At 41.5% G+C, this 25,970-nt stretch overlaps 1 protein-coding gene and 1 long non-coding RNA gene across 4 annotated transcripts in view; one reads left to right on the top strand and one right to left on the bottom strand.

Annotated features, from left to right (window-relative positions):
• BAK1 (BCL2 antagonist/killer 1) overlaps window positions 1-25,970 on the top strand; it is a 336,138-nt gene that overhangs the window by 152,535 nt on the left and 157,633 nt on the right. For all 3 annotated transcript variants that reach the window (XM_077295505.1, XM_077295504.1, XM_077295506.1), the window contains exon 2: window positions 16,348-16,445. In XM_077295505.1, coding sequence (XP_077151620.1) covers window positions 16,400-16,445 — 46 coding nt within the window. In that variant the 5' untranslated portion in view covers window positions 16,348-16,399. The remainder of the gene's footprint in view (window positions 1-16,347; window positions 16,446-25,970) is intronic.
• LOC143815847 (uncharacterized) overlaps window positions 23,214-25,970 on the bottom strand; it is a 155,208-nt gene continuing 152,451 nt past the window's right edge. Inside the window, exon 4 of the long non-coding RNA XR_013223816.1 lies at window positions 23,214-23,346. This is a non-coding gene — a long non-coding RNA (uncharacterized LOC143815847). The remainder of the gene's footprint in view (window positions 23,347-25,970) is intronic.

Genomic DNA, 25,970 nt, shown 5'->3' with positions numbered 1-25,970 from the left:
CTATATCTGTTTCCTCCTCATCCTGCCCATTGCCCAGCCACTGCTAGATGAGTTTGCTGGTACATTGACCTAGACCACTACATTCCCCTTGCACTCTACACAGCCAGAATCTGACCCTGCTGAAAGTAAGGTTCCCCTTCCCGCATGTTATACCACCTTACACAGGGACAAAGAGGAAGGTGCAGATGAAAGTGCAGGTTCCTTCATCAGGTGGGGGGGCATACTCGTTGGCGACGTCACTGGCACAGGGCCCCTCAGAGTACGCAAAAGTGTCGCTGCTGGTGGGAGGCGCCCCCGCCGTGCAAACACACCGCTGTACTTTGAGGGGCCCTGTGCCAGTGCCAATGCGAACGAGTGTGCCCCCCTGCTTGCTCAGGATCACAGCACTTGCAATATTGAAATACTTACCTCTCCCTGCTCCACCGCCGTGACGTAGTCCACATTTCCTGGGCCCACTAAAACCTTGAACCAGCCCTACCCCCCACAACTTTTGCCAAATGACCCCCAAGTTCCATTGAACAACTATTATTATGAAGTTAATTAAGATTGACAAGCTTCAGAAACAAGAATGGATGTTTCTGGCATTAAAATGGGCACTGTAGGTGTTTTCCTTGCCTCCACTCACTGCCGACTATGCTTCCCCATTGACTTGCATTGGGTTTCGGGTTTCGGTAGATCCCCGACTTTTAGCGATAATCGGCCGACTGCACTCGACTCAACTCTGGACAAAGTCGGGTTTCAAAAAACCCGACTCGATCTTTAAAAAATGAAAGTCGCTCAACCCTAATCAGGACCATGTGTTTTGTCCTCAATAGAGGTGACAGCCAACGTCTGCTAGCGCAAACAGAATGTAGGTGGATAACAGCTCTAGGGACTATGGCACCAACGGGTCTAAATGAGCACCTTAGTTTTGTTGCTTTCCTTTAATTTTGGTCTCTCTGGATTTATTTTAATTAACTGTATGTACCGTATTTTTCAGACTATAAAGACTCACCCAGGTTTTAGGGGTGGAAAATAGGGAAAAAATATTTGAAGCAAAAAAGGTGGTAAAATATTTAATAACATAAACATACTATTATATGTGCTGTTATTATATATAATAGTATGTTATTATGTTGATAGCTGCAGGTAGAAGATGGAGCTGCGGGACCAGTGTGATGTCTGTAAAGTACTGTATGAAGATGCTGGAGGGTGAGTAAAAGAATGGGGGCACAGGGCTTATATTTAAAGCACCACTCCAGCACTGAAAAATAACACTGGAGTGCTGCTTTGAGATCCCATTGGGATAACTATAACTCCTAGCATGTCCTGCAGATGGTATGGCATGCTGGGAGTTATAGTTCACCACAGAAGTGGCAGAGTGCTTTATGTGTGTTGTAGTGACTCACCTTTTAATTGTGGCAGCCAGCCACACTGTGGTGAGGTAAAATGCTGGAGCATCCCGTCCCATGACACCACAGAGCGCTCCCTCTTGTTGCCTCTCCACAGCACAGGAGGAAGCTTGCAGATTGTAGTGTGGTGTCTGCAGGACCTGTGATGACATCAGAAGAGGGAGGGCTCTGTGCTGCCATGTGATGCTCCAGCCCGCCCACTTCATGACATCACACAGGTCCTTGTGCTGGAGCACTCAGCATCCAGCACAGCCCGGGCAGGCTGGTATGCAGCGATCTTGTCCCCTCTGGCGCCTGCTGCTGCTGCTGCCTCCTCCACTAGACACACAGATCTCCCCAGCTGCTGCAGGAATCCAGCGCTGGGGAAACCATGTGTGTCCCTGTGAAGGAGTATTCATTTGCTGCTCCCGGCTCACAGCTCAGCGGACAGGTGGGCGGGGAAGCAGCTAATGAATATTCACTGGGGCAGGCAGGTACATTTTTCTGCCTCCTGCCTCCCAGTGCAATCCCACTCGCTGCTGCCCCCTCCCCACGTTACATCCCTACCATAAGACGCACCCACACTTTCCTCCCAAATTTGGAGGAAAAAAGTGCGTCTTATGGTCAGAAAAATATGGTCTTTTGTAATTTTAGTTTTTAACTAAGGCCCTTGGCTTGTATGATGCTTCTTCTTCGTCAATTGAATATACAGCCAATCATATGACTATATATGTGATGTGATCCTAAGAAACAGCTCTACTACCCCCTATGATTCACAGATACCTCAACTAATTTTCTGGCAACAGGAAAAATCTCTCCTTTGGCATCTATAATGCTTCCAAAATATGATATACTCTTGTTTGTTCGTTTACACTTTGTGTTTATCTTATATGTCCATGTATACTGTTTATTTTTATATATACAATGCTTTGAGTTCTTCATTGAATACTGTCTCTCACTACTATTATGTGACCGTATTGATTTTCAATGGATATATTTCCCATATTATTGCACTAATATTTTCTGATGCTGCATTATGTGTAACCTGAATGTATGTGTGATTTTTTTTTGCACGTTGCATTCATTGAATTTCATCCTTTAAATCATTCACTCCACTATTGTAATATGTATTATTTGTATCTAGAATCGTCCTACTATATGTGATGTTTTGAATCAGTTGCTGACTGTATATATTAACTAAGAGTCTGACATGGAGAGATTCAGGAGTAGTATTTTATCCTAACGTATTAGATCGGCAATACCAGATACGATGGGGAGGAGTATTAACTAGTGATGAGCGAGCACTAAAATGCTTGGGTGCTCGTTGCTCGGGTCGAGCAGATTGGAATACTCGGGTACTCGGCCAGAACAACGAGCCTAATGTAAGTCTATGGGAGACCTGAGTATTTTTACGTTGATCCCCCCGGGGTCCTTTTAAGGTCTAAAAACATCTGAAAATTATGGAAACACTGCTCAAATGACACAGGGACATCATGGGGATCACCCCTGGAAGCATTCCTGATTCCTAGTTCACAGCTTTAATAAATTTTTTCCGAGATTCATGCCATTTTTCCCGGTGCCACAAAAAACACATTAAAATGAAACCAAAATGGATTTTGCTGGGAAATATGGCAAGGTACATCCTTTGCAGGTTAATGACTTGCCTATAAGGCCAAATATTTAACCCCAGACCGAAAAGTTCCTCCCCCACTTAGGCTTAGTTCAGACGCAGCGTTTTTTAAGCATTTTTCAACTTTAACATTACTTTCAACCACTACAAATGCATTCACCGGGAAATGTCATTGTAACATTTAACAACCCTAGCTGGCCATGTGGTGTGTGACACATAAGCAGACCCATCTTGTTTCATTTATGAAGGAGGGGCTCTTAAATTCACAGAGCCTATTTTTACTGGTAGGCGAAACGGCGCTGTCGGGGTGGCGGCACAGGCTTGATACAGAGTCCTGTGGCATTCATGTAAGTTTCATTTGGTCATTTGTCCTTTGCGCCTTATTAAAGGTGGTGTACATGTGCTTATATTACACTGACACATACATATTTTAGAAAACAACAAAAAATGGAGTTCCATACAATATAGTAAAATCAATTACAAAATATTTTATTACAAAAATGAATTCAAATGTCACCAAAAAATTGTTCAATACAAAATACATACAAGTATGTAAAAGCCTACGCGAAACGTGCGTTAGGGGGGTCTATCCGGGGCCCCAGGCAGTTGGTTACTCTCATCATGGGTAAGAAATTTTGCTAACTAAGGCACCTTGTATGTACTTTCTCTCTCTTTGTTTCTTTCCCGTGTGGGTGGCACTTTGTCAGTATAGAAAATTTACTATTAATTATGCAGTTTGATTGTATGGTGATTTATACTATATGATTACACTAATTAAGCCTGTGATTAATATATGGGGCTTACACCATACTTCACTGCATATAGGATTGGTGCTGTTTATTAATACCATGATGATACTATGAATATTTATCTTTATGCCTGGGACTTATGTGCTTTTTACTAGGGTCTCTTTTTTTCCTTGTATGTATTTTGTATTGAACAATTTTTTTGTGACATTTGAATTCATTTTTGTAGTAAATTATTTTGTAATTGATTTTACTATATTGTATGGCACTCCATTTTTTGTTGTTTTCTAAATTGTGTTGGGAGTATAGTTTACTGTCCTATCATTTACATGGGTGAAACTAGATATTCACTAGAATTTAGAGATCTGTCATATGGGACTCATGTTATCTCTGTGAGTTTTCTTGTATTGACACATAAATAGCATTATATATCAGGATTGCATCCTAGGAGCATTTATATATAACCTTAGGTATTGTGACTATCAAGCCTTCATATGGCCATATGTCTTTAGCACTTTTTGCACTTTACTATTAATTTTATATATGGGTTGTATGGATGGTTGTATTTTTGCATTTTCTATAAAAATGGTGGTCTTCTGGCACCCCTTGCACTTTGTTTGTCATAATTGTATACATTTATATTATGGGAGTATAAGGCCATTTTCAAAGAATGCTTTACAAAATTATGTGTACATCTACTACTGCCCTGTAGCCGCTTTGTTTTTAATTGAGATTTACCTTGTTTATTGTAGTTGTCATGGTCATACCACTTTTATTGTTGTTCTAATAAAATACCGTATATTTTATTTTTCTTTGTATGCCTTCTTTTTTCCCTGGTATTCAATGGGAATTGTTTATTCCCTTTCATAAGATGTCCAGGGGGGACTCCTGAAAAAGTGTTGTATTGAATTCAAGGCCTGCCCTGCTACCAATTCATATGCACCCCAAAAAGCCTTTGAACCCACATACTGGATGGACCAAGGAAAATCCACTTCACAATATGCATTTTGTTCTCTCGTACTCCTTTGTTTTACACATTGGCAGCAATGCCAGCCCTGCTGCATAGTCAGTCATATGCACCCCATTACACCTTTGAACCCACATAATGGATGGGCCCATGAAAATCCACTCGCATTTTTTAACGGTATGATGGTTCCTTCTTTGCATAATTATTTACAGGAGAATTTGGCAATTTTATTTGCCTTGTTTTTAACACTGAGGTTCAGATACGGCTTTAAAAAAAAGGCTAATACTTGCAATACAACGCAATTTTATTGCAAACTACAAAATTCAAGGAATAGTATGATTGAATAGTGTGAGTGCGTACACTTTTGTATATGTTAACATACACAGGTTAATAAGTACATATGAGGATTAAATAAATATAGTGATTATGTATATATGAATAATAAAAGCCTCTTGGTGATGATCTAAGTATACTGTATGTAGTTGTTAAACATCATCCGTCTGGAATATCAGAGAAGCAACATCAAGACAGAGAACCCCTGGTAGATTACCTACACTGCATGGGCATCCCCAATTATGCAGGTATCAGCATACTGTACATGTACAGGTACCCCAGTTTTGGCATCTGTCTTAGTCATGTTTCTCTGGTCTTATATAGTGATTTACACTATGTAGTAACTCTAGTTTCACCCAAACCTTCAAGTGGCCACTTTTCAAGGTTGGATGAAACTGAGATATCATGGAGTCATCAGACCAGGGGCCATAAACCCCTAGAAAATAAAAGCCACAAGGATTTAGATCAAACCACCACCGGCACAGTTTCAGTAAACCTTCATGTTTTACAATGACAACAGCAAACTTAGAGGCTTAGAACTGTTTGTGAAGTGAATAAACAAACATTTATCAAGATTGTGTCACTATGAGCATTGTCTGTCACATTTGCAAATGTTTTACAAGAAATGTAGGTATGTGATTGTCTGAATGCATTTGGTATACAGTATTTAAATCTTGGTTACAAATCGCCATTTGTATATTCGCCATTTGTACATTTGAGGCTGCCAAAGTTATGGCTCTCAAGGAGATAAACTAATATAGTGGACAAAGCTATATTTGTAATGAACTTCTGAGCCAAACTAACAGCATTGCTTTATCAAATTTATATGAAGTGTATTGTGTCCAATGTGAGCAACCAGGCAACACAAAAAGGAGCTTTTTAAGGGAGCTCTTTAAGGTACACAAATGTTATGAAGTCTTTTCCAACAAGGATGTGGTTTCACTAATGTGGGGTACCTTTTTAAAAATATACTAGTGCCATCGCACGCCCCTTGCCCAAAATTCACCTGCCTATAACAGTACAAAGCATGTTCACCCTGGTGATCTAGTGGCAGTTAAACAAGAGACATTGCAGGAGACAAAGAAGTAAGCCCAATGTAGTGGTATGTGTCTCTGAAACTTGTAATGCAGTGCATGAGCTGCCAAACAGTTCCCCAAACGGGGTACCTTTTTTAAAAATAGACTAGTGCCATCACAGCCCCCTTGTCCAAAATGCACCATACAGAGGACGTTCACCCTGGTGATCTAGTGGCTGGTAAAAGACACATGTAGGAGACAGAGTTAAGAAGTAGGCCCAGATGTGTCTCTGAGACTTGTGATGCAGTGCATGAGCTGCCAAACAATTCCCCAATGGGGGTACCTTTTTTTAAAATAGACTAATGCCATTGCGGGCCCCTTGCCCGAAATTCACCGGCCTATAACAGTACAGAGCATGGTCACCCTGGTGATCTCGTGGCAGTTAAAGGACACAATGCAGGAGACAGAATAAAGAAGTAGGCCCAATGTAATGTCATGCCCAATTCCCCAATGCGGGGTATTTTTTACAAATAAAAATAGTGCCATCACTTTTCCCATGCCCAAAATTAACCGTACAGAGCACGTTCACCCTGGTCATCGAGGGTCAGTTAAAGGACACTTTGCAGGAGACAGTTAATAAGTAGGCCCAATGTAGGGGTGTAGGTCTCTTAGACTTGTAATGGAGTGCCTAGCCTGACAAGCATTTACTCATAGGTGGTTAATTTGTAATAAATTGTTCATGTGGATCCTAGGCACCCTTTCCCAAAAATTTACTTTCTGTAGCAGCACAGAACACGTGAACCCTGGTGATCTAGTGGTGGAAAATGAGGAGACCTTGCTGAAGGCCTCATTAAAACCTAGGCCCAATGTAAAGGATTGTGTCTCCTACACTTGTAATGCCCATACACTAAGTGCATGGGCTGACAAACATTTCCCCATGTGGGGGCAATTTTTTTTAAAAAAAATTGTTTACGGGCATCATAAACACCTTGCAAAAATGTAAAGTGGTTTCCTACACAGTTGCTGCTGGGAAGGTGCAGGTTTTTAGTAAAAATATGGTGGACGAATCGTTGGATAAAGTGATCTGGAAAAGGGGCATGGTGATGACAGGAATGGGAACGTACATGATTAATAACAGCGGTGGCTATGGGAGGTATGAGATCCAGGATACAGCCTACAATGATTAGTCGTTTAGCCACCACCAATTTCCAGAATGTGTTTCATGCCTGTCAGAAGATCGGTGTAACAGATGCGCGTGTTTGACTTTGATGGAGTATTATGCGGATCTTTCTAAATCGTGGGCACAACCAACGATGGAGGAGGTGGATGGTTTTCTGGCAGAGGTTCAGCTTCCTAGACTTTTTACGATTCATCAGGGACTTCTTGAAGAGCCGTTTAATTTGGAGGAGCTTGACGCCGCACTGGCCTATTTGCCTAATGATAAAGCCCCAGGGGTGGATGGTATCCCAGGGGAGGTGTAAATAAAATATATAGAGGTATTGCTTCCTGCTTTTTTGGAGGTGTATGCTGCTGGTCTAGTGGAGGGGGAGTTGCCACGGTGCATGCGTGAGGCAATAATTGTAGTGTTGCCAAAACAGGGTAAGTATCTGATGGATCCGGCTTCTTATCGCCCAATCTCATTATTAACCATAGATATCAAAATCTTGCCCAAAATGTTGGCTAATCGTCTTAACAAGGTGATATCGACACTAATACACCGGGACCAGTCTGGTTTTATGCCCAATAGTTCTACAGCATGTAATCTTAGACGTTTGTTTCTCAATGTGCAGGTAAAGTCGGACAATATGAGTCAGAGGGTTGTGGTGTCTTTATACGCCGCTAAGGCTTTTGAGAGTGTGGAATGGCGGTATTTGTGGGCGGTTATGAAGGCTCTGGGTTTTGGCGGGAGATTTATAAGTTGGGTGCAATTGTTATATGCCTCTCCAAGAGCCAGGATATGGGTAAATGGGCTCTTGTCGGGGGATTTCCCTTTATATAGGGGAACTCTGCAGGGGTGCCCCTTGTCTCCTCTCTTGTTTTCAATTGCTGTTGAGCCCGCGGCGGTGGCGATATGGAGGGATAGGGACATAAAGGGATTTAGATATGGAAACTATGAAGAAAAGATTGCCCTGTACGCGGGTGACATGTCACTGTTCTTGGAAGAGGCGCAGGAGTCTTTGGGGGCTGTTATGAACAGCATTAAAAAATTGGGGGCTCTTTCCGGATTATCTATTAATTGGGATAAGTCTGTGTTGTTGCCCTTGGATGCGGCGGCTCCTTTGACACTAGACCCTGGGGTTCCCTTAAGGGTGGTACATGAGTTTAAATATCTCAGCATCGTGGTTTTGGGCAATATAGAGGACTATGTGCAGCTCAACCTGACTCCTTTGCTTGGGAAGTTCCAGCAGAAGATTGGGGCCTGGAAGAAGCTATTTGTGTCGGTTGTTGGAAGAGTAAATTTGATCAAAATGATACTTATGCCTCAGCTCCTCTACATATTGCATAATGCTCCAGTGTGGCTGCCTCAGAGTAAATTGTATAGGATCAATACTCTATTTAGGGCCTTAATTTGGAAGGGTGGCCTGGTGCACATCAAATTGGAACATCTGCAGAGGGCAAAGGATGAGGGTGGTCTTGCGGCCCCCCAATCCATGGATTTATTATATAGCATCTCAATGCCAGCATATGGTAGGTTGGGGAGAACCGGAACAGAGCGCTTCAGCGTGGGTAATCACTGAACACGCGTTAGGGAAAGGCCCATTGTTAGCCAGTCTGGAAGCCGGCAGATTCAGAATTAACCCCAAACAATTCCCAACAATAGCTATGATGGGGAAAGTCTGGCAGAAAATTCAGGGTTGGAGGGAATTAACGGAATTTACGAGATATACGCCGATTTGGTTTGAGCCTACGTTGGCAGAGCTCATGAGATTGCGGGGATTTGGTTAGTGGAGGCGCATTGGCATTTTGTTCATGTCTCAGTTGCTTAATGGAGATGTTATTAAAACACTCGAGACACTTAGGACTGAGTTTCCTTTGTCCTAGAAGATGTTCTTTCAATATTTGCAGTTGAGATACGCCCTAAATTGTCAAAAGAAGGGGTCGCGCATGATTCTGCAGTCCGATAGCTTGTTGAATCTTATCGGGCCTCGGAGGAGTATCAGGGGGTCATTACCTTGATGTACAGGGGTCTGATGGATACCTTTTTATTGAAACATCCTTTAAGGATAAAGGAAAAATGGGTGGCGGATGTGGGTCTTTTGTCAGAGTCCCAGTGGGAGTCTATAATTCAATACATCCCCAGGGCATCCTTGAGTGAGGCTAAAGGCCCCGTCACACACAGCGACGCTGCAGCGATACAGACAACGATGCTGATCGCTGCAGCGTCGCTGTTTTGTCGCTGTGTGGTCGCTGGGGAGCTGTCACACAGACCGCTCTCCAGCGACCAACGATGCCGAGGTCCCCGGGTAACCAGGGTAAACATCGGGTTGCTAAGCGCAGGGCCGTGCTTAGTAACCCGATGTTTACCCTGGTTACCAGTGTAAAATGTAAAAAAACAAACACTACATACTCACCTTCGCGTCCCCTGGCGTCCGCTTCCTGCACTGACTGAGCGCCGGCCCTAACAGCAGAGCGGTGACGTCACCGCTGTGCTGTACTTTCACTTTCCGGCAGTCAGTCAGTGTGGGAAGCGGACGGCAAGGGACCTGACGGACACCGGAATGTGAGTATGTACGTTTTTTTTTTTTTTTACATTTACGATGGTAACCAGGGTAAACATCGGGTTACTAAGCGCGGCCCTGCGCTTAGTAACCCGATGTTTACCCTGGTTACCAGTGAAGACATCACTGAATCCGTGTCACACACACCGATTCAGCGATGTCAGCGGGACCTCAACGACCAAAAAAAGGTCCAGGCCATTCCGACATGACCAGCGATCTCACAGCAGGGGCCTGGTCGCTGGTACGTGTCAAACATAGCGAGATCGCTACTGAGGTCGCTGTTGCGTCACAAAACTTGTGACTCAGCAGCGATCTTGCTAGCGATCTCGCTATGTGAGACGGGGCCTTAAGGGGGTGTCGGAGTTATACCTGGTGTATAGGATGTACAGGACTCCCACATGGATGAGGAAGGCAGGACTGAGAGGTGACTCAAAATGCCCAAGGTGCGGTGAGGAGGATGCAGATTTGATACATATGATGTGGTTGTGCGCTCGCCTCCAACCTTTTAGGGTGAAGGTGCTTAACTTGATTCAAGAGATGACCGGGGTAAATGTGGTGCATAACCCGCTGACTTGCCTTCTGGGTTGTATGGATCATATTGCTACGGATGAATGTGGAAGGTTGATGATTGCAAGATTGTTGTATGCTGCAAGAAAGCTAATTGCGATGCACTGGTTGGATGAAAGACCGCCAGGGAAAAAGGAATTTATTAATAAAATTAATTTTATTGTCCTTATGGAAAGGAATATCGACATCAAGAGAGGTCAGAATACAAAATTTGAAAATGTGTGGGGCGGATGGATGGATTACCCAGGCGTAGTGTTTGCTGAGTTATTGCAGAGTAGAATAGGGGTCATTTATTTGCTTCTGGAGGGACTTTTACATGTACTGTTGGACAATTTTCAAGAGGTGATGTTGTCAGTTGGTTGTATTGGATAATGGGTAAGGGACAGGGGGGAGGGAGGGTTGGTTATGGGGTAAGGGTCCTGTTTTCGTAAAATGAAAATGTATTAGTAGGTTTTGTATTAGTGGTGAAGAAAAATAGGGGTAACCAAAGGCAAACAATGTCTATAGAATATCATTTGGGAAAAGTAATAAACAAAATTATATACTGATTGGAAATAATGAATAAATAACTCCCAAATGAATTTATTTTTGCCCTAGTACTGGATCAAGACAGTTATCCTAGACATTATACAGACGAGGGGGAGGAAATAAATCCAAATAGATAACTTTTATGTCTTTTAGATAAAATTGCTTTATTAACAGTGCAAGATAGGAGGGCAATGGTGACAACACAGTCACCCAACAATAATTAAAAACAACTAATACACATAGAACACCGATAAGCTGCCTGCTGACCCATATAAATCATTATATTGGTTGAAATTATACATCATTTGGATCAAAATTTACAAAGCTTCATAGGGGAACTCAACCCTGTATAGTGAAAAAATCCATTAAGGCAGTCACCATATCAGATACTAAATACCATTACTGATAATAATACTACTACTGATATCTGATACTTAGTGCTACCACACTGGCATATGATCAACTACAACTTAGTGCACAAGGAAAAAGCGGTAAAGAAAATCAGTTCATTACCCTAAAGTTATAGTGTCTCAGCAGGTGTAGCCACATTGGCATATACCAAGATACAATAAAGTGCACAGGAAAAGAGCGGTAAAAATAGCGGTAAAAATGGTTAATACATCACCCTAGAGTTGCGGTATTTTGGCAGGTACAGCGTCTCGGTGTCCGCCCCAACGCGCGTTTCGGAACACCTTCGTCAGGGGGCGCGCGTTGGGGCGGACACCGAGACGCTGTACCTGCCAAAATACCACAACTCTAGGGTGATGTATTAACCATTTTTACCGCTATTTTTACCGCTCTTTTCCTGTGCACTTTATTGTATCTTGGTATATGCCAATGTGGCTACACCTGCTGAGACACTATAACTTTAGGGTAATGGACTGATTTTCTTTACCGCTTTTTCCTTGTGCACTAAGTTGTAGTTGATCATATGCCAGTGTGGTAGCACTAAGTATCAGATATCAGTAGTAGTATTATTATCAGTAATGGTATTTAGTATCTGATATGGTGACTGCCTTAATGGATTTTTTCACTATACAGGGTTGAGTTCCCCTATGAAGCTTTGTAAATTTTGATCCAAATGATGTATAATCTCAACCAATATAATGATTTATATGGGTCAGCAGGCAGCTTATCGGTGTTCTATGTGTATTAGTTGTTTTTAATTATTGTTGGGTGACTGTGTTGTCACCATTGCCCTCCAATCTTGCACTGTTAATAAAGCAATTTTATCTAAAAGACATAAAAGTTATCTATTTGGATTTATTTCCTCCCCCTCGTCTTTGTATTAGTGGTACCTGTCTGGAGAATGTGTCAGACTGTGTTACTGCGTGTCATATGCTTTAATAAAAAAATTATTTGACTTAAAAAAAGAGGAGTGCACCATCCGTAACTATAAACACACTCATGGCACAAGCTTCTTCATCTTCACCCATACATATTACCAATAATATATAAATGTCACAGTCGAAAATTATTTGTTCTAGTGTAACGAACACTGTTAAAGGAATGCCACTAAACGTAGATAACCACTACCTTGGGAAACACCAGATTGGTACATCTCGCTGACGGCACACTGGGTTAGCGTAGAGGAAGCCATGAACCAGTCGGACATTGGGGTACCATGTTGCAGATGTATGGAGACAGGTTGTGGAAGGCTTTGTCTTTGTGTCTTGAACTGTAACCTCTGGGCAGTTGGAAGAGAGGAGAGGCTGGGGAATAACAGAGGGACATTTGGATTACTCGGGCATCAGACTTTAGGATAGATTGGAGTGGTGCAAGAGTGCTAGAGGGGAGGCCAGAGAGTAGAAGGTTGCAATATTGTAGGCGGAGGGCGTGCGCAAACATTTTTGCAGTTTCTTGGAATGTACGGATCCTGGAAGTGTTTTTGAGTTGCAGTGGGCAGGAGGAGGCAAGGGCTTGGATATGTATCTTGAAAGAGAGGGCAGAGTCGAGGATCACCCCGAATATGTGGGACTATTTGTACCGGTGTGCCATCCCGGCATTACACAGGCACATGTCCCACAACATTACCTGTGCCCTCCACAATGTTGTCATTGGGAAAGTCCACCTAACCACAAACACGTGGACAAGTGCTTGTGGTCAGGGACGGTACTTCTCATTAACGGCACACTGGGTTAACATAGTGGAAGCCGGGACACAGTCCGACCTTGGGATGGTGCATGTCCTCCCAACACCGAGTATTGCTGGCCCTACGTCAATCTGGGTTGCCACCAGTCTACAGCTCCTGCACCTCCTCCTCCTTCGCATCCTTTTCGGTCTCCATATGTCAAACATATGTACCATTCTACAAAGCTTAGAGGAATTCACCAGGATGGTGAGCGGCAATGATGCCATAATTAACATCTCCATCCTGCTTCTCTGTGTTTTAATATAAATATTTATAGTTATTTATATAGCATCAACATATTTACAGTTTGAAACACAACAGTCCTAAATAACAACAATAACAATAACACAGCAATTAAACAGAAAAAAAAACCCTGATTGTGCCAGCTTACAATCTACACTAAATAACAACCACAACAATAATGAAACCCCCAAAAAAACATCCTGCTCGTGACAACTTACAATCTACACTGAGGTGGGGGGGATAAAAACTACAGGGAAATGTATTTGCAAGGATGTGTTTACATTGATATTACTGAGGTTTGTCGAAAGTTGTGGAGGAATGAGGACAAGGAGGAGGATGAGGAGAGCATGGTCAGTAGTCCTCTTGGTGATGGCACGGAAATATCGACTGTTAGCAGTCTTGTACGCATGGCTGAGTTTATGTTCCGCTGTCTTTCTTGTCACCCTCGCGTTCTCAAAATTTTGGGTGACAGGGAATACTGATTGGTGTCACTTCCAGACCCATGCTACAAGGAGAACTTTATTTCTCTTATTCCAGAGGCAGACAGGTGTACTACAATGTTTGAGGACCATAGGGCCCTTCTTGCTGAATTATTAAAAAAATTCCCATCTGAAAATGCTGGCAGAAGAGGTTACAGTTCGTTGGCAAAGCAAGGAGTACAGGTGAGAGAGACACAACACCAATCTAGCAAAGGCAGTGGAACACTGACAAAGTTCGGGGAGAGTTTTCTCACACCCTCCTATCGCCCTGGCCCTGAGGTGTGGTGGACTCTCACAAGGAGTGCTCTGTTTTGGAAAATGCTGAGGGAGTACATTGCTGACTGTACCAATGTCCTCTGTCATTCCTCTGTGCCCTTTAATTATTAATAATTATTAATAACAAAGCTGAACACGGAGGCTGAACTGTGTCTACTGCGAACGTGCACTGTACTCACGATCATGGAGCGCACGGTGCCTCGCTCTCTGGTGGTCACTGTGAACATGGCCCCTCGCTTTCTGGCAGTACCGCTTTTATTGGCGGGAGCACATGCCTTCGTAATACAGAGACAGGGTACAACACCCAAAAGCGTTCCCATTCTGGTCCTCAAACTTTCTATGTGCGCAATGACTGCCTCTAGGCAGAAGATAATGATGGTGGTAGTAGTAGTTGCAGCATTTAACACAATCATGAAACAGCCGTAACAACTTGAACGAGAAGTATGTTTAACATGATACCACACTGTTCGATATGTGACCTGTATTTCTTAATTTTTGTAAACTAAAATAGTGTACCGAACTAGGGTAACAGACCGCAAATAAAGCTGAATGTAGGCCTGAATTTCCACATTTTGTTGGCCACAAATACATCTGACGTCTGACAGCGATAACACACTGGCAAATATGTGGCCTTTTTATATTTTTTTAAGCTTAATAGTGCTGTATAAAATTAGGGTATCTGACAGCAAAAAAAGTGGTACACCGGCCTACAATGACCAAAATTGGAGCACGCAGATATGAGGGCTGTCACGGAAATACCACACTGGCAAATATGTGGCCTTTTTATAATTTCGGAAGCTAAATAGTGCTGTATAGTTAGAGTATCAGACCACAAAAAAAGGGGTCCACCGGCCTACAATGACCAAACTTGGAGCACGTAGATATATTAGGGCAGTCTTGGAAACAACACACTGGCAAAAATGTGGCCTTTTTATATGCAAAATAGTGCTGTATAGAATTAGAGACTCAGAAAGCAAAAAAAGGGGTCCACTGGCCTACAATGCCCAAAGTTGAAGCACGCAGATATGAGGCCTTTTTCGGTGAATTTAAAATGCACAAAAAAAAAGTGGCCCAAGGCTAGCACACACATCTATGCTACATATGCCTGACAAACTATGATTTTTCAACAGGCCTCAGTCTGACAGAACAGACTGTATAATTTTGTTTTTTTGGGGTGAATTTTTGGAAAAATCTTTTGGGTCTCTAAAGTCCGCCAGAAACCCTTGGTGGAGACACCAGTTACCGCAGATTAATCCCGGAAATGCTCGGTGCTCGCCGAGTACACCAAGCATAGTGATACTCAGGCGAGTAAAGAGTAGTGGCGAGCATGTTTGCTCATCACTAGTATTAACTGACCAGGCAATAAAGTATTTTGATCATGCAGTCTGTTTCCAAGGCAATGTCCTGTGATCTGCGCATGTCTGTGATGCGATTGTATGCACCACACTGCCGACGGCGCTCAGGATGTGACGCGTGCAGGTCATTGATGTTATGGTGGATTTCCCCCTACCCCCCACGCCAAGTGTGAAGCCTGAATCAGTGTTATGAATATGCCAGGCCACAACACACATGCGCAATGAAGATTGGACAGACGACGTACATGAGGGGTCAACTCTATATTATGTAGTCTTCAGCATACGGTCAGGAAGCCCACGAGAAACACGCAATGGGGCTGCTGACTGACTCATCCTGGTATGACATTATGGGTAGGGACCTGGATTAACTGACTGACTCCATTTTCAATATATGCATAGGTTTGCTGGTGGGGTTTTTAATTCCTCTTTAATATATGTTTTCTTTTGACAATTGAATTTATTCTGACTGAATCTTACTCTTCCCAGCAATACATGATTTATTTTGAGCTGATAAGAAATGCAAAGGCACTAGCACTTTATGATTAGCATTTTTTGCACTAATACATCAATATCTTGTCCAGGGTTCACTCCGCATATCCACCATACTTGTTGTATCATATCACCTTGCCCTCATATGTAGAATGTGCATGTATATATACCTGTCTTTATATGCATTTCTTTAATAAAATTTTGTTTTATCTTTTTAAATGAACCTGTATTCTGCTTTTTTAATGTTTTGCATAGTATTTATGGATTGTCAATAATACTTTTGGCCCTTTAAACTTAAAGATATAGGGCCTTTAATCTGTTGGTTTGTATTATCATGTTTTCTGCTCTAGTATTATTATTTTCATCTGCTTTATACTGTATTAATTTTGCATTTGGTTTAAATGTACTGTATTTCATGTATAGCCATTTATTTATGCTAGGCTTACATTCATACCTTCAACATTTAGTTTTGTGTCTTAAATGAGTTATGCATTGCAGGATCCCTGGAGAATACTGATTCTTTCCTTTTGCTTTGCTCCATCTATAAATAATGGCAACCGGAGGAGGAGAAGACGTTGCTGATGTAGCAGAAGGTGGTGAGTCCCTTAAACATAAGTTAATATATACATTCAAAAAATCGCATGATTGTAGACACCCAGCAGCAACATCATCCCTGTTAGGATATTTTCAGGCTAAATGAGCATTTAAAGCTTAGAGAGGGAAGCAGATTGAAAAGCTTGAAGCAAAAATAATCATCTAACAAAATATATATACAGTGCCTAAAAGTAGTATTCAACCCCCTGCAGATTTAGCAGGTTTAATAAGATGCAAATAAGTTAGAGCCTTCAAACTTCAAACAAGAGCAGGATTTATTAACAGATGCATAAATCTTACAAACCAAAAAGTTTTGTTGCTCAGTTAAATTTTTATAAATTTTAAACATAAAAGTGTGGGTCAATTATTCTTCAACCCCTAGGTTTAATATTTTGTGGAATAACCGTTGTTTGCAATTACAGCTAATAATCGTCTTTTATAAGACCTGATCAAGCCGGCACAGGTCTCTGGAGTTATCTTGGCCCACTCCTCCATGCAGATCTTCTCCAAGTTATCTAGGTTCTTTGGGTGTCTCATGTGGACTTTAATCTTGAGCTCCTTCCACAAGTTTTCAATTGGGTTAAGGTCAGGAGACTGACTAGGCCACTGCAACACCTTGATTTTTTGCCTCTTGAACCAGGCCTGGGTTTTCTTGGCTGTGTGCTTTGAGTCGTTGTCTTGTTGGAAGATGAAATGATGACCCATCTTAAGATCCTTGATGGAGGAGCGGAGGTTCTTGGCCAAAATCTCCAGGTAGGCTGTGCTATCCATCTTCCCATGGATGCGGACCAGATGGCCAGGCCCCTTGGCTGAGAAACAGCCCCACAGCATGATGCTGCCACCACCATGCTTGACTGTAGGGATGGTATTCTTGGGGTCGTATTGTTATGATCCGGTGGTAGGATCACCAAACTGACCTGATAGGTAAACCTGAATATTAGGACAAGCTCCGGGGATGTGGGAACTATACCGACCGCAATCCTGATCCTATCCATACACACTAAAGGCAGCCGTGGAGTGTTACCTAAAAACCTAGACGCCTCTTCACAGCCTGAGAAACTGGCTACCCCTAGAGAGAAAGCAAAGCCTCACTTGCCTCAGAGAAATAACCCCAAAGTTTAGACAGCCCCCCACAAATAATAACGGTGAGTTAAGGGGAAAATACAAACGTAGGAATGAAAAACAGGTTTAAGCAAATGAGGCCCGCTAACACTAAATAGACAGAAGAGAGCAAGGGATCTGTGCGGTCGGTACAAAAACTATCAAAAACTATCCACGCAGAAAGTACAAGAACCCCCACACCGACTCACGATGTGAGGGGCGCACTCTGCACCCCAGAGCTACCAGCAAGCGAAAAATCACATATAAGCAAGCTGGACTGAACACATCATATACTGAGAAACATATTCAAGGAAACAAAGAGCAAAAAGAACTAGCAAAACTTAGCTTCTCAGAAAGAAACAGGTCACCAGGGAAATCCAGGAGAGGTCAGAACCAGTACTGAATACAACGACAGCAGGCAACAAGTAAAGGTCCAGGTGGAGTTAAATAGGAACCAGCATAGCAGGAAATGAGGCAGCTGAGCCCAGCTCCAGACCCGCAGTATCGCTAAAGGCCACCAGAGGGAGCCCAGACGGAATTCACAACACGTATGCAGTGCCATCCAGTCTCCAAACGTCACGTGTGTGGTTGGCACCAAAGATCTTGGTCTCATCAGACCAGAGAACCTTGAACCAGTCAGTCTCAGAGTCCTCCAAGTGATCATGAGCAAACTGTAGACAAGCCTTGACATGACGCTTTGAAAGTAAAGGTACCTTACGGGCTCGTCTGGAACGGAGACCATTGCGGTGGAGTACGTTACTTATGGTATTGACTGAAACCAATGTCCCCACTGCCATGAGATCTTCCCGGAGCTCCTTCCTTGTTGTCCTTGGGTTAGCCTTGACTCTTCGGACAAGCCTGGCCTCGGCACGGGAGGAAACTTTCAAAGGCTGTCCAGGCCGTGGAAGGCTAACAGTAGTTCCATAAGCCTTCCACTTCCGGATGATGCTCCCAACAGTGGAGACAGGTAGGCCCAACTCCTTGGAAAGGGTTTTGTACCCCTTGCCAGCCTTGTGACCCTCCACGATCTTGTCTCTGATGGCCTTGGAATGCTCCTTTGTCTTTCCCATGTTGACCATGTATGAGTGCTGTTCACAAGTTTGGGGAGGGTCTTAAATAGTCAGAAAAGGCTGGAAAAAGAGACAATTAAACCAAACATGTGAAGCTCATTGTTCTTTGTGCCTGAACTACTTCTTAATACTTTAGGGGAACCAAACAGAATTCTGGTGGGTTGAGGGGTTGAATAATAAATGACCCTCTGAAAAAACTTTTCACAATTTAAAAAAAAAAATAAACAAAGAAATAACATTCTTTTTTGCTGCGGTGCATTTCACACTTCCAGGCTGATCTACAGTCCAAATGTCACAATGCCAAGTTAATTCCAAATGTGTAAACCTGCTAAATCTGCAGGGGGTTGAATACTACTTGTAGGCACTGTGTATGTATGTATATATATATATATATATATATATATATATATATATATATATATATATATATATATATATATATATATATATATATATATATATATATATATATATATATATATATACTAGATTGTGGCCCGATTCTAACGCATTGGGTATTCTAGAATATGCATGTCCCTGTAGTATACCTTTATGACATCATCGTCGCCATGGCAACCATTATGACATCTACGTCGATACTGTGCCCGTCTCTGATTGGTCGAGGCCAATTCCATTATGACATCATCGTCGCCATGCTATGCCCGTCGCTGATTGGTCAATCAGAGAGGCGGGATTTCCAGGACAGACAGACAGACAGACAGACAGACAGACGGAAAAACCCTTAGACAATTATATATATAGATATATATATATATATATATATTCACAAAAAACGAACAGCACAAACTTTAAACTTATCTCCGGGTGCAATTTCCTCCAGGTAACCTGTTCACCGGTTAACTCAAATGCATAAAGTCCAAAAAAGAAGGCAGCACTCCATTTTCCATATAGCTGTGCAGAGTTTAATCAGACCACATGTCTGTGCAGCGACATTTCGGCTCTGAATGAGCCTTTCTCAAGCAGTGGTTACATCAGCTGTGTGCATATTTATACCTTTTTAACATTATCCTTAATAGGTGCCATTTGTGTTCAATAAAATGCAATACAATTCTAAAAATCCTTCACATGTTCAATTTGCCCTCTAGTGGTATCTTTGTAAAGTGCATATGTGCTTTTGTGTAAAATAAGTTATATATTAGTAAACTAATCCATCCAAACATTGTACTGTATATATTATGTTCATATTCCACTCGTTCTTACCCCAGTGTGACCCGCTACTAATGGAGGACAGCATTTTTCTCGGCGTTCCTACAATTCAACTGCGCATGTCCAGCGCGTCATATAACTATGTCGGGCTGCCGGCCAATCCAAGTATCAGAATACCGGCGCATGCGCAAACGCGCTATATGTCACCATCTTTGTAGTGGCATATCATCCTGTTATGCTAATCCATTATTCTATGATGGGCGCGTGCGCTTAGGCATTCAACACCGTCTTGATCACATAATCTTACTAAATAGCGGGCAGTCTATTCCAGCACCACCAACTTTGTAGTGTCATCATCTGATGATGCCCACAATATTTTTAGATACAATGTGCATAACACTGCCCTGACTCTCCAGGCTCAGCCTTCCCCAGGCCATCTCCTGAGGGTCACATAGCGTTCCACCAGTTGCAATTAACCCTCTCAGGTCAAACTGCCCCAAGTTTGAACCACTATATAGCAGTAGCACTTAAAACCACCTTTTCTTTATTTGTGATCACACTAGAACAAAAGAGTAACAAATAAATGTCAAAAAAATATAAAAGAGAGACATTATATATATTTAAACTGCTTTTATTGGCCCACAGTCCGACAATTTAAGGAATAGCAATATAGTTTTACCAAAATTAGACTCAATACTACATACTCAAATAGAATATTCAAAATATGCTTTTCTGAATGTCCTCCATATTTGCAGGGTCCCTCTGGGTAATCATCAAGTCTTGTACTAGGCAACATCTAGATAAAACAAATATAAAATTAGGAACATACATATTGACAATTATATCAGCATGCCCCTACATTTAAAAATAGTAAATACTATATTATTATTATTATTATTATTATTCATTTTTATAGCGCCATTTATTCCATGGCGCTTTACATGTGAAATACGGGGCAAATATAGACAAATACATTAAACATGAGCAAAAAACTAGGCACACGGGTACATAAGGAGGGAGGACCCTGCCCGCGAGGGCTCACAATCTGCAGGGGATGGGTGATGATACACTAGGAGAGGGCAGAGCTGGTTGTGCGGCGGTTCAGTAGGTTCAGGATCACTGCAGGCTGTAGGCTTGTCGGAAGACTTCACCATATTAGGTATTAGATTACTGAGCGTTCTCATAATATTGTATGTATCTTAAAATCTGCATTGAGGCCCCTGGGTCTAAGGGTATTTAGTTCATATATCCACATCAATTCTCTTTTTTTGAGAATCTGTTCCCTATCCCCTTCTCTTCGCTGTATTGGGACAGCATCTATAATCCTACATTTTAGATCTTTTTCCATGTGTTTACATTCAACGAAGTGTTTGGGGACTGGGAGGTCCATTCTATTTTTTCTAATGGTATATCGATGTTGATTCATTCTCGTTTTGAATTCGTAAGTTGTCTCACCCACATACCATAAATTGCAAGGGCATGTCAACAGGTAAATTACATACTCAGAGCTACAGGTCAGGTATTGTTTAATTTCATATGTTTTTCCTGTTACTGGGTGCTGAAAAGTAGATCCTTTGATTATGTGTTTGCAATTTATGCAATTCAGGCAGGGGAAACATCCCTTTCTCTTATATCCTGTTAGTGACCTTTGGGTACTTTTTTTAGAACCAATATCATTTAATTAGGATGTCCTTTATATTCCTATTTCTTCTGTATGAGTTTAGTGGTGGCATTCTGAACTCCTGGACATCAGGGAGACATCTTCCTAGCATTGACCAATGTTTTTTAATAATGTTTGCAATTTCTCTACTCTCTTCTCCATATGTAGAGACAAATGGGATCCTATTGTATACCTTCATACGTTTCTCTTTTCGTCCTCTGTTTATTAATTCCATTCTATCCTTTTCCATTACCTTATTTCTTGTCATTTGCAACAACTCCCTAGGATATCCTCTGTTTAGGAATTTTTTTAACAACAGATCTATTGCTGCATCAACTTTATCCTCTTCTTTTACAATACGTCTAAGCCTTAATAGTTGGCTCAATGGAATAGATCTTTTCATGGATCTTGGATGCTGGCTGTCATATAGAAGCAGATTATTTTTATCCGTTTCCTTTACAAACAATGTAGTTGTCAGTTGACCATCTCTCAATTCAATAAGGACATCCAAAAATTGGATTTCTGATTTAGACTTTACTAATGTAAATTTAATCGTTTGGTCAACTGTATTCAAAAATGCATGGAAATCATCCAATTCATTTATTGTCCCTGTCGAAAGGAGGAAGACATCGTCTATGTATCTCCACCACACCAGCACATGCCGAAAGTGGTGGGACACATAGACGAAGTCCTCCTCCAGGACCGCCATTACCAAATTAGCATACGAGGGGGCCATATTGGCCCCCATAGCTTTACCCTGTTTTTGCGCATAAAACGCGTCGCCAAACAGAAAATAGTTGCGCCTCAGTATGATCTCCAGCATCCTCAGCAAAAATATTTTACCTTCAACAGTATATTTATTGGGATCCAACTTCCTTTCTATTGCTTTCAAACCTCGTTTGTGATCAATTGAAGTGTACAAAGACACTACATCGAATGAGGCTAAAATCACCTCCCCCTCAAGGTGTAGTGTTTCTATTTTTTCTAGGAAATCTGTAGTGTCCTTTATGTTTGATTTACACTCTTTTGTGATAGGATTAAATATTCTGTCCAGGAAGATACCCATTTTATTGAATATAGATCCAACTCCCGAAATTATCGGTCGCCCCGGAGGGTTAACCAAGGTTTTATGTATGTTTGGGGTTATGTACAGCACTGGTGTGCGTGGGTTCTCCTCCAATAAATAATTGTACAATTCTTGGTCTATTATAGATGCATTCAAAGCTTCTTTCAGACATTTTTTAATTTCCTCATAAATATTGAACCTTGGATCCCTCTCTAGTTTCTCATAGACTAAATCATCACTTAGCTGTCTCATAACTTCTGTGATATATGCACACTTGTCCATGATGACGACAGCACCCCCTTTATCCGCAGGCTTTACAATGATGTCGTCGTCATGGACAAGTTCTTCTAAAGCCGCAACCTCCTCTCTCAGAATGTTTGGATATTTATAACTTCTTGTACTATTAACCTTCAGTTGTTCTATATCTGTTTTCACAGCTACTTCAAATGCCTCAATAACGGCTGAATATGTGGGGGGGGACAAATTTGCTATTTTTCTTTAGGTCCACCATTTTTAGATCAAATTCACTGTTTTTATCAATGGTAACATTATCTTTACCTCTAAACCACTCTTTCAACCTAATTTGTCTAAGAAAACGTTCAAGGTCTAGCTGTAATTCGAACCAGTCAACATGGGTACAGGGACTGAAACTTATCCCCTTGCTTAATACAGAAATCTGTGCATCAGTCAATACCTTATGGGAAATATTAACCACTAGTTCTGTTCTTTCTTTTTGAGACTCTGGGTTCTTTGTGCTCTGGTTTTTTCTGGCTTCTCTTTCCCTCCGGTGCTGGTGCTTGCCTCCTCACCTTTTTCTTCTTCTAGGTTTTTCATCGGATCTATAAGGAGCAAACTTATTAATTATACAGTAACCACTAACCATGAGTAACATTAGGATCATTTCCACTCAAATAACCTCTTTTCTTCCAAGGTATTTTCACATTGGCCATTTGCCAAGAATATATATGGCCTGTCTCATAGTCCCCAATGTCCATTTTTTCCTTTTTGTTTCTTCTAGCTCACCACAAAATTTACTAAGATATTTATCCACTTTATCTTTAAAGGTAATCCACTCATCCTTAAGCAAATCTTGTAGTTTCTTTTCAGTTTCCCCAACACTAGACTGTAATTTCTTCACTTCGACTTGTAAAAATTCAACATTCAATAACATCACATCCATGGCATATTTATTAGATATCATCATAAATCTTTTGACCTTTGAGTATTTTTGACCTAATTGTGCTCTTTTGTGTCTTCAAGTTTTCTGGTGGTGTGAACAGGTTCCTACAGACTTGTTCAATGTGCAAGTAGCCCATGTGTTTCTGTTTCTATTATTGTTCTCTTGTTTCTACAAGACTGGGGAGTCCACCACTCCTCTGGTCATTTGCATTTAAGCTGTTCCATCCTGCATGTCCACATGGAAAGTCCTTCTCTGAACCCTGCTTATACAGGTACTATACAGATGATCAGGTTTTAAATACATCAGATAGGGATTGCATACATTAGTTAGGACTGCTCTATAAGGGTATACCTTGACGATTTGGTGGAGCAGCTTAGTATACATTTTTTTGCAAAAAACGTATCAACTAAATACCCTGTTTTCTTTACATCTTTTGATTAGCACTTGCTTATTACTGTGATTTTTTTACAACAGAGTATTTTTGACCTAATTGTGCTCTTTTGTGTCATCATCATACATCTGTTGCAAAATGCAACATTACTGCTAAATAAATTAGGCTTGATGTTGGATCTTAGACCCCTTGGTATCTTGTGTTCCTTTAAATATTGCCCCAATGTAGTCAGATGTTACATAGTTACATAGTTACATACATAGTTACATAGTTATTAAGGTTGAAGGAAGACTGTAAGTCCATCTAGTTCAACCCATAGCCTAACCTAACATGCCCTAACATGTTGATCCAGAGGAAGGCAAAAAAAAACCATGTGGCAAAGAGTAACTCCACCATGGGGAAAAAAAATTCCTTCCCGACTCCACATACCGCAATCAGACTAGTTCCCTGGATCAATGCCTTATCAAGGAATCTAGTGTATATACCCGGTAACCTTATACTTTTCCAGAAAGGTATCCAGTCCCCTCTTAAATTTAATTAATGAATCACTCATTACAACATCATACGGCAGAGAGTTCCGTAGTCTCACTGCTCTTACAGTAAAGAATCCGCGTCTGTTATTATGCTTAAACCTTCTTTCCTCCAGACGTAGAGGATGCCCCCTTGTCCCTGTCTCAGGTCTATGATTAAAAAGATCATCAGAAAGGTCTTTGTACTGTCCCCTCATATATTTATACATTAAAATAAGATCACCCCTTAGTCTTCGTTTTTCCAAACTAAATAGCCCCAAGTGTAATAACCTATCTTGGTATTGCAGACCCCCCAGTCCTCTAATAACCTTGGTCGCTCTTCTCTGCACCCAAATGTAGCTGAGTGCTGATCAGGCACTTCATATCATTGGTATATTTATGCTTCATTTCAATTACTGAGGGTACGTTCAAGAAAGCTGCATCCCCCTCTATATTACCAAGTATACGCTCCTCATCCTCCACCGTATAGTTAAATGTCCCAGGTTCCATGGATTGTTCCTCCATGTTACCAAAAAATGGCTTAAGGATGTTAAATGTACTGATTATAAAAAATATACTTGTGCAAAAATTTCCAAACATCAACATATTCACAAAAAAGGAACAGCACAAACTTTTAACTTATCTCCGGGTGCAATTTCCTCCAGGTAACCTGTTCACCGGTTAACTCAAATGCATAAAGTCCAAAAAAGAAGGCAGCACTCCATTTTCCATATAGCTGTGCAGAGTTTAATCAGACCACATGTCTGTGCAGCCACGTTTCGGCTCTGAATGAGCCTTTCTCAAGCAGTGGTTACATATGTGCTTTTGTGTAAAATAAGTTATATATTAGTAAACTAATCCATCCAAACATTGTACTGTATATATTAAGTTCATATTCCACTTGTTCTTACCCCCAGTGTGACCCGCTACTAATGGAGGACAGCATTTATTTGTTACTCTTTTGTTCTAGTGTGATCACAAATAAAGAAAAGGTGGTTTTAAGTGTTACTGCTATATAGTGGTTCAAACTTGGGGCAGTTTGACCTGAGAGGGTTAATTGCAACTGGTGGAACGCTATGTGACCCTCAGGAGATGGCCTGAGGAAGGCTGAGCCTGGGGAGTCAGGGCAGTGTTATGCACATTGTATCTAAAAATATTGTGGGCATCATCAGATGATCACACTACAAAGTTGGTGGTGCTGGAATAGACTGCCCGCTATTTAGTAAGATTATGTGATCAAGACGGTGTTGAATGCCTAAGCGCACGCGCCCGCCATAGAATAATGGATTAGCATACCAGGATGATATGCCACTACAAAGATGGCGACATATACAGTTAGGTCCATATATATTTGGACAGAGACAGCATTTTTCTAATTTTGGT

Source organism: Ranitomeya variabilis, chromosome 3, assembly GCF_051348905.1.
Source record: "Ranitomeya variabilis isolate aRanVar5 chromosome 3, aRanVar5.hap1, whole genome shotgun sequence".
Taxonomy (NCBI): Eukaryota; Metazoa; Chordata; class Amphibia; order Anura; family Dendrobatidae; genus Ranitomeya; species Ranitomeya variabilis.
Note: the sequence above shows the minus strand (reverse complement) of the source record. Positions and strands in the feature narration are given on the sequence as shown.